Here is a 9,764-nt window from a genome sequence, read left to right as displayed (position 1 = left end):
GCCAAAGTCAGGAGCGCTGCGAGGGCAGGGCCCGGCCCGGCCCCCTGGGGAGGCACCGGCGCCCGACTCCGCGCCCCTGCGCGGCCGCGGGACTCCGCGCTGCCCGGGAGGCGGCTGGCGCACGGCGAGGGGGACGGGGGCGTTTTTCCCGGGAGGGGAGCCCCTCGGCCGTGCCCGCGGAGCAGCCCTGCCCGCGGCCGGGGCGGCGGGCACGCAGGGGCCTCCCGGCCGCGCGGTGCCGTCGGGGCGGGCCGCCGCAGCGGAGCGGGGCCGAGCGGGGCCGCAGAGCCGGCGCGCAGGTTACGCGCGGCCTTGCGCGGCTGTCACGTGCGCTCTCCGCGGGCTGCGGTCGGGTCTGCGGCTCCGGGGGCTGGCGGGAGGAGGGTGGAAAGAGGGGGGGGAAAAAAAAAAAGGAGGCTAAAGAAAAAGGTTTATTTGCTAACCACTTTCCCCATCGCTGCTCGAGCAGGTTACTCTAAACCACAAAACAAGCCGGCGCCGCAGGCTCGCCCTGGCGTGCAGGGCAGCAGATGAAGGGAGCAGCCGGGACTCACAGAGCTGACGTCTTTACTAGGCGTTATTCCTTTATTTTGCTGGAAAATGGTGTTTACATACAGATAAAAGAAATCGGTCTTAGTTTAGTACCGCTTGTTCTCCGGGGAAAGAGAGGGTGGGATGCAGGACAAAAATCTATATAAATGGAGAAAGAAAGGTAAAAAGCTGATAATACATGTTTCCGTGCTGGTCCGGCTCGTCTTCTTCATCTTGGCTAAGAATTCAGCGCTGCCTACTTACGCAGGGATCCTACGCGTTTCGAGAATTTGGTTTAAATGGTAAAAAGACACACTCCCCGCGATTCACTGGCGCGCACACTCTACTCTAGGGGTGAACACTCCGGGCACAAGTTCATGCAGGAACGGGTGGACTCTGCTCTAGTACATAGAAAGAGCCTGCTCTCGCATAACTACTCTTTTCTTTTTCATCCTCCGGTTCTGAAACCAAATTTTAACTTGCTGATCGCTTAAATTCAGTCTGTTTGATAGTTCTTTCCTCTTCTGTCGGTTAATAAACTCATTGAGGAGAAACTCGTTTTCCAATTCAGCAATTTGTTGTTTTGTGTATGGTTTCCGTTTCTTTCTTGATCTCCCCTGGGTGGGGCACCAAGGCAAACCTACAACAAACACGTTGATAATTTAGTGGATCAAGTCTGGGTATGCAAATATAGGAATACACAAAAAACCCCCAACCAACCAACCAACCAAACAAAAAAAAAATACAAAAAGAAAAGAAAACAAAACATACCCAACAAAACAACAACAACAACAACAAAAAAGAAAACACCAAAAAACCCACCCAAACCAAACCAAAAACAAACCCAAAAAAGCAAAAAACCAAAACCCGCAAGATATCAGAGCTAAACTAGGTCGGAAAACTGGGCAAGGCACATCTGACAGTACAACTTCTATCTAACCTCCGAGTCAGATTAAGCGATTTTTTGCTCCGAGATACATAGAGGGTTACAAAGTAATTACAGGCATCTCTTAAAAAGACCATATAACTAGGTCGCTTCTAGCTAAAGCGAGTTATTTAAGGCATACCATCCTGCACTGAAGGTCTGAGGCATGACTGGACTGCTGCGGGCTGAACTGTCAGGTTCAAGTTGACGGGATTCTTGATGTCCTCCTTTAAGCTTGAATTGCAGGAATTCACTTCAAAAAGAGTAGTCGAGCCATGCAAACTTCTCTGCAGGCTCGAGTGGTCATACTTTACGGGTTTTAAGTTGGCTGTGTGAGTAACAGTTGGGTCATTTGCAAAAGATTGCCTCTGCCTGCATCTCTCCTCTTGTTTGGAGCTCGTATCGTGGGCGTAATATTTATTGTTGTCTTCCAGGCACTCCTTGTTGCCGTTGGAGCTGATGTTGATTGGAACGGAGCCGGGGAGGTAAGGCTGCGCTGCGCCGCCGAACGCGTGGCTCTGCGGCTGGGCTGCGCACGAACTTGAGCAAGTCCAGGGGATCGAGCTCCGGGGGTAGGAAATGGTGGGCAGAGCCGCCAACTGACTGCCATTAGCCCGCAAATTAGGAAAATAAAAGGAATCTGGCGATTGCAAATTCAAGAGAGAACCAACGTAGCCAGATCTGTAGAGACTGCGATCACACATTTCCAACAAAGGACTTCAGCTGTTCTTACAGCGGTATTTAGTTACAACAGGGAATAAGCGGAAAGCCTGAAACGATTGGACGAAACTTTGCAGACAGGTTCTTCAAAGCCGGTAATTTCAGCACCGCCTCCAGCGACCGAGCCACAGAGTCCCCCCCTCCCCACCCTTTTTTTTTTTTTTTTTTTTTTTCACCCCCACTTTTAAAAAGTCTTATGATAACACTTGAAATATGAAAATATCGAGCTCGCAAGGGGGAGGGGAAACCACGGTCTCTGCTTCTATAAAAGTGGCCGGGGTGGGTTGGCAGAGCCGAGGCGCCAGCGGAGAGATGAGCGGAAAACAAACATTTGCCGAGAGGACAGGGCAGCCCCGGGTGCAGCCCCCGTGCCGGCGGGGTCCCCCGGCTGGCAGCACCCTCCGGGCCAGAACGATACCCACGGTAAGAGTGAGCACCGAGGACTGGCAATAACTTGTGATGTCTATGAGATGTGGGTGTTTAGGGCATACGTATGTACTTCTGCCCCTAACTGCAAGATATGTTTCTGCATATGCGTGCAAATCAAGTCTTAATCCATCGGATATGACCGAGATCGTCACTCTGGCACACTAACGACCAGCATTCTCTTAGGTCCGCACGTCTGCCCTTTTTACCCTTTTTGCCTTTCATCCTCGCTTGGAAGCGCTTCCAGGCAAACAACGCTTCTAAAATTCGGGATCTGTTTTGTCTTTGAAATACAATCAAACCAACATCAACCAACAGAGAATAACAACAGCAACAACACGGAATTGCTTGGGCAGCCCTCTGAGATTAAATAAATAAATAAACAAACAAATAAATAAAATCGGAAGACTTCAAGAAAGAAAATGCCAGGGTCTGCTCTTCAGCAGAGAGGGTATGAATGCAGCAGCGGGCAGAGGGAGGGGAGACTCAACCTCATCTCCCAGGTTGTGTGTGAGGAGTTTTTTTCTCTCATGAGAAGAAAATCATCCCTCACTGGTTTATTACTGTGTTATTTTGGAGAGTTACACATATTTTTATATTTTTGATTGATCAAACAAGAGCCCATTTATTCCTTTATCTCTCTCATTTCCCCACAGACCCAGAGTTATTAAAATCATATCTGAGAGCATCCTCACAGGAGATTGCTGGTGTCCTCTCCCAAACCGTGCGGTTCGCGAGACAGAGGGGAGGCAAGGCCCCGTGTGCTGCACCCGAAGCCCCTGGCAGGGAGCTGGGACGCTGGGGAAGCAGAGGAGCACCCATGGGCTCCGCGCTCCCGGCCGCTCCCTGCCCCGCCACGCCACAAATCCGCGGGACACTCTGGAGGCCGAGCCGCCACCCGGACCGGGCGTCTCTGTCCTCGGCCTCTCTCCCAAGATCTCCCCGGTGTGTGCGAGCCTAAACCCGGGCTTTCCCACTTTCATTACCTCGGTTAAAAACTTGAACCTCGTTAGCATGTAGGGTTAATTTTCCCTGTTATTATCCTCTTAATCACAGTTTTAATCTTGGTTTTATTTCTAAGGCGAGATCAGAGACGCTGCCCTTCTTGACATTGTCCTAATCAAATTCGTCTTTCTGTTTAATGGGAAATTGAGGGAAATTCTGCAGTAATTTCATTGCCCTGGAAAAAAAATCCTTAAATGATTGCTCTTTCCTAGACCACACAGGACCACACAAGCACCGCTGGAGGATATTGCTGACCACTGCCTTTAATTTTTATTGTTTGAATTATGTCTACCAATTGCATCTCCCTCTTATTAGCTGACTTGTATTCTAACTTTGTGTTCCCTAAGAAGATGGGATTTTTTTTTTTTTTCATAATCGTCTTTTACGAAGGAGCTGATTTTCAGTTCTTGGAAGAGAAAAGGGACATTCAGTTCAAAGGCTATATTTTTGTGCACAATAAACACAAGGAATGGATGTGAATTCCCAGTTACCGGAAAGAAAGGTGACACTTCAAACTGACTTTTATGGGGTTAGCGAAAACAGAGCTTTCAGTTGATATTCAACTCATTTGTAATTGCTAATTAATACAAAAAAAAATTAAAGAAAAGGAAAAAAAGATAGCATAATAAAACCCTGAAATAGCTGGAGACACTCACAGTTACGGAAAATGTTTAAATCTACACGGAAAAACATTTACAGAAACATCATGTTCCGGAGGCGGCTGGCCTCGGAGCCGCGGGGAGCGGGGTGGAGTGCAGGGGAAAGGAGAGCCTCGTACGGGCTTGTGCTGCTTTTTCCAGCCACAGCCGGCTGCTGGTTTGGGGGCGGCGTGTTAATGCCTCGGGTGTCCCCCCGCCTGTGTCTGTACAGGAAATATCACCACTGAGGAACAGGGCGACCCGGAGGCCTGCTTTCACACGCTCCTTTCCTCTTTTCCGCCCTTTTTTTTTTTTTAATTTTTTTTTCCTCCCTGGTTTTTAAGCAGGCGTCCGGATAGGCCTGGGCATCAGAGCTGACCACACGCGATAATTTCACTGGCATCGTCTTCCAGTTCACAGACGAAGGCTGCTCTGCGTGTGACCGAGCAGCCTCCCTCGCTCATTTATCACTCGGAAGCGGCGCCCGAAGCGGGGAGAAGGCTTCCCCTGCCTATGCCAGGGCTTGTCCAGGAGATGGCAGGATTGCCTCAGACATGGCCGGGAAATAGCGCTGCCTGACAGGAGCCGGGCAATGCGTCGCTGCGCCGCTGTGCATTTGCAATTCGGTTTGTCGAGGTACATGTTAATTGTCAGCAATAACGTGCGCTACGTTCCAGACGAACCTTCATTCCCTCTTCTCTAAACACGGGCGGCTGTGGCCGCCGGCAGCCGGGGCTGCGCGGCTGCGGCCCGGCCCCGGGGCCACGTGCGGCCGATGTCCTGAAGAGCCCAAGCTGTGGCCGAGGAGGTTTTGGACAAGGCTCACCAATGCCCCGGCTCCAGGCTTAGAAAAAACCCTTTTAATTTCAGCCGGTAGGTAGGGAGGCAGATGTGCGCCTCATCTTCCTCCTGCCTGTAGCTGCTGGCTTCTTAATGACTCCGCACGTTCTTACGAAACTAAAGGGCGACTCCTCTCCATCTGGTACCGATTTGCCAGACAGTTCGGGTTTCATTCTGCCCGAGGAAGGCGGCTTTGGCTCGGCAAACTGCGCCTTCTGAAAGCACGGAGCCCGGCAAAGCCAAAGGTTAAGCGTGGAAGGAGGAAGAGAGCAGCCCGCGACTGCTCCGCGGCCGGGAAACAAAACAGCTCTGGCAGTGCCCGGCCGTCCGTCTGCAGGGAGACTCGGTGGGAGGAAAAACCTCTGTAGAATTAATGGTAGTACGTGTGGGTGAGTGGGGGTGCCAAGGGGAGAAGACAAGAATTTAAAACATTCGGAGAAAAGAAGGTTGCATCAGCAGAGCGGGCTGTTCCAGGCACGTAAATGAGGAGCAGCACAAGTGTCCTTTTGTACTAGAATGAAACAAAGATGTGCTTTGCGATAAAATCTGAACTGCTCAGAAATGGACTTTTCTCGTCCTTTCAGGAAAAACAAACGCCATGAACGTGCGAGAGGAGTAGAAAGGGGAAGGAAGAGGGCGGAGGAGGCGGAAGATAACCCCCCGATGGAGCCGGGCGGCTGCGGAGAAAACGGAGGGGCATCGCTCCGGGCCGGCCGCCGGGGAAGCGGCAAGTGCCGGGACCTTTTGGAAAGGGAGAACAAAGGGGCGGCGGGCCGCCCTCGGCCGCCAGGCACCGGGCAGGCGGAGCGGGGCTCGGAGGGAGAGGGGAGACACAGCCTTTCGCCTGCTTCCCACGCCCTGTATTTCTCGCCGGCAGCATTTCTTTCTCACTAAAACCCTTTCCTGTCGACAAGGCACTCTGGGATGCTCTTCCTCATCCTTTAATGCCTGTCTATCTACCTCTCATTTGCCAGGAACGGCGTCCTGTGTCCCTGAGAGGATTCCAGGCAAACCTGGAGCCCGTGAAACCCCCTGCGGCAAAAGAAGGCGAATTTCTTTCTCTCTTTTTATATACAGTCGAAAAAAAAAAGTTTTATTAAAGATGGTTCAAGAAAAGATTTGCAACATCGTTAACAGTTTGGAAGTTCAGATTGCATTTCCAACACAAAGTAAAAGCTGACTTTAAGACAAATTTTTAAAAAATCGTTTATGGCGAAATAGGCTTATCGTATGTCTTACCACATACAAGGATAATCAAAATGTTTAGAGCAATAGTATATTATAATAAATAATACTAGTTTGGAACACATTTTAATAATTAGTTGAGGCACATTAACAGAGAGGATACCGCGTCTCTCTCCTAGTTGTTGATTAGCGTGTCTGATCACCCTGTGTATATCATAACATGCACACTAGGTTTAAAAGAATAAAAAAATCGACAAAATCTTAGCCTTTCGGCCCATATAAATTATGGCATCTTTTGAATTTCCTTATTTATTGCTTCTGTCATAAACACCCGTTTAGTTTTGTAAATTAAAACCTAGCCGTGACCTTCGCTTGTCCATCAAGGAGGTTTTGGGCGTGAGGAAGTCGAGGAGTCTTGGGCTGGTCCAGACAAACAGGGCAGAGCGGGCATTCCCCGGCAGGTCTGTGCAGGTCCATACACATCTCCGCGGGGGCAGCCTCTCCTCGGGCTGCAGGGCGAGCTGGTCAATCCGTCCTGCCCAAAGCGCGGCCCCGAGGCGCCGCGATCTGCGCCTCCGCGGAGCGCTCAGCCTCGCCGCCCCGCCCGGGACGCACGATCTTCCCTTTTCCAGCCGGGGCTCTTTTTCCAGCCGGGCAGCGCGGACTCCTTGCACTGAAAAACGAAACTGCTGCGGACAAAACCCACAAACCCAAGCTCAGCCCCAAACCTGCAGAAGCGGGGAGCGCGGTGGGACGCGCTTGCGATTCTGCACCCCGCAACGGCTCGGAGAGGTTCTCCCTTCCTCGACAAAGTAATTAAAAATTCTGCTGCAGCCAGTAACCCTCCACTCAATTCTCTCCGGGTCCCAGTGGACCAGGCAAGTTTGGCAGAAGCCGGGTGCTGCCACGGGTCTGTATTCCGGCTTTCTTGTATTTCCGATTGATTTTTTTTTTTTTTCACTCGGCGTGTTTTGAAGTTTACGATACCAAATCAAAACTGACACTTTCTGGCACTGGCTGTTGCTCAGAGGGAAAAAAAAAATCACAGAATAACCCCCAAAGACTTAAACATTTAAAAAAATTATAACTTTTACCATTCAACATGTTTAAATTCGTTTATACTGGCCTAGAGGGAAGAACAGAAAATATAATTAATATTAATATTATTATTATTTTCAAAAAGAAGAAACTATAATTCAATTCAAGACTTGTCAACACTCCCTTACGCCGAGAGAAAAACGCTGACTTTCACGGAAAACAATTCCCGAAATGTCGCCACAGCTGGAAGGACAAAAAAATTAAATATATTTTCAAGTCTTTTCAAAAGTCTTTAGCTGGTGGTAAATTGAGTTTATGTTTTCACACTGTCCGCAATTAATGTATCAGGATACGTTGTCTTTCAGTTTGGAGACAATTTTCTTATCCTTCACCCTCCTGTTCTGAAACCAAATGGTAACTTGTCTCTCAGACAGGTTTGTGGCTGCGGATATCCTTCGCCTCTTGTCCTTGTTAATGAACTTGTTAATGGCATATTCATTCTCGAGTTCTTTAAGCTGCAGTTTTGTGTACGGCACTCGCTTCTTCCTCCCACGCCGGTAGACGCACATATCGGGCTGGTTTAGTGCAACGTCCCCTATTGTAAAAGACATTATGTGAAAAATCAGAATTTTATTACACGCTTTTAAAGCTTAACCGATACTTGTTGGGCACTGGTTTTCATGGGCAAATAAATAATGCCGGGTTGTTTACAGTTTATTATTATTTACACTGCCACATTATTTGCACTCTAGTAAAGCACCACCAAAACTTTGATGGACTGTCATCACTTTTCAGGCATGCATCGCTAACCGAGCATGCAGGGCGGTGGGGGCATTGGCTGGGGGGGATGAGAGCGGCTCGGTGCTGGCAGGGCGCACACAGAAATCGCTTTGCTGAGAGTTTCCCGGGTTTGTTTGCATGTGGTTTGTGCCTCTGTGCCCTCACTGCTCGCGGTCTCTTAAGTGCTCTGGGCCAGCCGGATCAGTCGCCAGCCGGAGAGGCAGAGGAGAGCAAGACTTCGAGACACCGTTCTGCAAACTTCAAACGCGACTATAAACCCGGCCACCGAGGGAAGCAGCGGGAGAAGGAGCCCGAGGCCGCCCCGGCGCTCGCGGCCCAGGGGCCGGGTGCCCTGGCGCTGGCGGCGGGGAGGCTCCGGGGTCAGTCCCGCGGGTGTGGAAAGCAGAGGGTGAGGGTTTCGTCGGGGGTAGACGGCCGAGGGGGGAATGAGAAAAAGAGAATATCCACCGCCCCCACCCTGCTCTCTGCGTGTCTGTGCAGCGTGTCCGGCTCGGCAGGCCTCCCCTGCAGCCCGGGGGCGGGGGAGGGGACGGGAAGGCGGAGGAGGCGCGGGGGTGTTCTGCTCAGACCATTTCTCCCCCTCTCGTACCTGGAAAGGACGATTTCCAGAAGTGCGAGCTCTGTGTCTGATCTTTGGCACAGTAAACCTGACTATTCCAGCCATTAGCCAGAGTCCAAGACTGATAGCCCTCCATTGATATGTATGTTTCGTGTCTCGGTTCCCCAGAGCCAAACGTTGAGACCATGTCTATGTACCCAGGAACGTGCTGGTAGGGGGTTGTATAGCCCTGGTAGAAGGACACTTCCTTCGCCCTTGAGGAGACTTCATTGGCGGGGACACTCGTGCTGGTCAAGCTGGAGACGTCCATGTACTTTTCCACGGGAAAGCCGCCAATGGAGGCGTGGGGGGGAGACTTCAGGGCGTTTTGCTGTATCCCAACCCCGTGGGACATCCTGCAGCTATAGTATCCATTGCCAAAGTGATACCCATAGCCCAGCGCGGGGGCGGCGGCCGGCGTGGTGGAGCCCGGGCAGTCCTTGGTCGGGGGGTCGGGCCTCGCCGCCGCCCCCGAGCGCTCCCCTCCGCCGGCGTAGGCAAAACCCGAGGCGGCGGCGGCGGCAGCGGCGGCGGCGGCCGCTCGGCCCGTGTGCGCCGCCCCGAAAACGGGCGAGGAGAGAAAATTACGGCACTGCCCGGGGGCTCCGCCGCTGCCGCCGCCGCCGCCGCCGCTGCTGTCGCCGCGCAGTCCGTCCATCTCCCAGCTCGCTGCTTTGCTCATGGCCTTGCACATCGCGGGCGGCGGCGGCGGCGGCTCGGTCCCCGGCCGGGCATGATGCGGATGGTTATTTGCCTCCAACAGGTTGGATCCTGGCGGTACGTTTATAAAAACGAAGTCCAGGTTGGGAGGGGGGACCGGGGCGGGGGCGGCCGGCCCCAGATTAGTTTGCCTCAGCCCGGGGGGCTGCTCATAGGCTGCCGTCGGAACATGTGACCCTCCCGCTGCCCGCACTGCCCCTTTCGCCTCGCAGCCCCCCGGTCGGCACCGACGGCGCCCCCACCCTCTACTCCCACCCCCGCCCCGCCGCCGCGCTCCCGCCCCGCCACGGCCCCGGCGCTGGAGCGGGGGGAGATTGGGCGGGCGAGCGGCGGTGAT

At 52.4% G+C, this 9,764-nt stretch overlaps 2 protein-coding genes across 2 annotated transcripts; both read right to left on the bottom strand.

Annotated features, from left to right (window-relative positions):
- Nucleotides 1–423: 423 nt before the first annotated feature.
- HOXD12 (homeobox D12) lies at nucleotides 424–2,235 on the bottom strand. Its single transcript, XM_038142983.1, has 2 exons — nucleotides 1,599–2,235; nucleotides 424–1,171 (listed from the first exon to the last, which is right to left on the bottom strand). Exons 1-2 carry the CDS (start codon nucleotides 2,158–2,160, stop codon nucleotides 933–935), a joined length of 801 nt encoding a protein of 266 aa, XP_037998911.1. The 5' UTR covers nucleotides 2,161–2,235; the 3' UTR covers nucleotides 424–932.
- Nucleotides 2,236–7,652: 5,417 nt separating this feature from the next.
- Nucleotides 7,653–9,401, bottom strand: HOXD13 (homeobox D13). Its single transcript, XM_038143297.1, has 2 exons — nucleotides 8,699–9,401; nucleotides 7,653–7,903 (listed from the first exon to the last, which is right to left on the bottom strand). Exons 1-2 carry the CDS (start codon nucleotides 9,399–9,401, stop codon nucleotides 7,653–7,655), a joined length of 954 nt encoding a protein of 317 aa, XP_037999225.1.
- Between the last annotated feature and the right edge of the window lie 363 nt (nucleotides 9,402–9,764).

This window comes from Motacilla alba, chromosome 7 (genome assembly GCF_015832195.1).
Source record: "Motacilla alba alba isolate MOTALB_02 chromosome 7, Motacilla_alba_V1.0_pri, whole genome shotgun sequence".
NCBI classification, from domain to species: domain Eukaryota; kingdom Metazoa; phylum Chordata; class Aves; order Passeriformes; family Motacillidae; genus Motacilla; species Motacilla alba.
The sequence above is the reverse complement of the archived record's forward strand: the minus strand, read 5'-3'. Positions and strand labels throughout refer to the sequence as shown.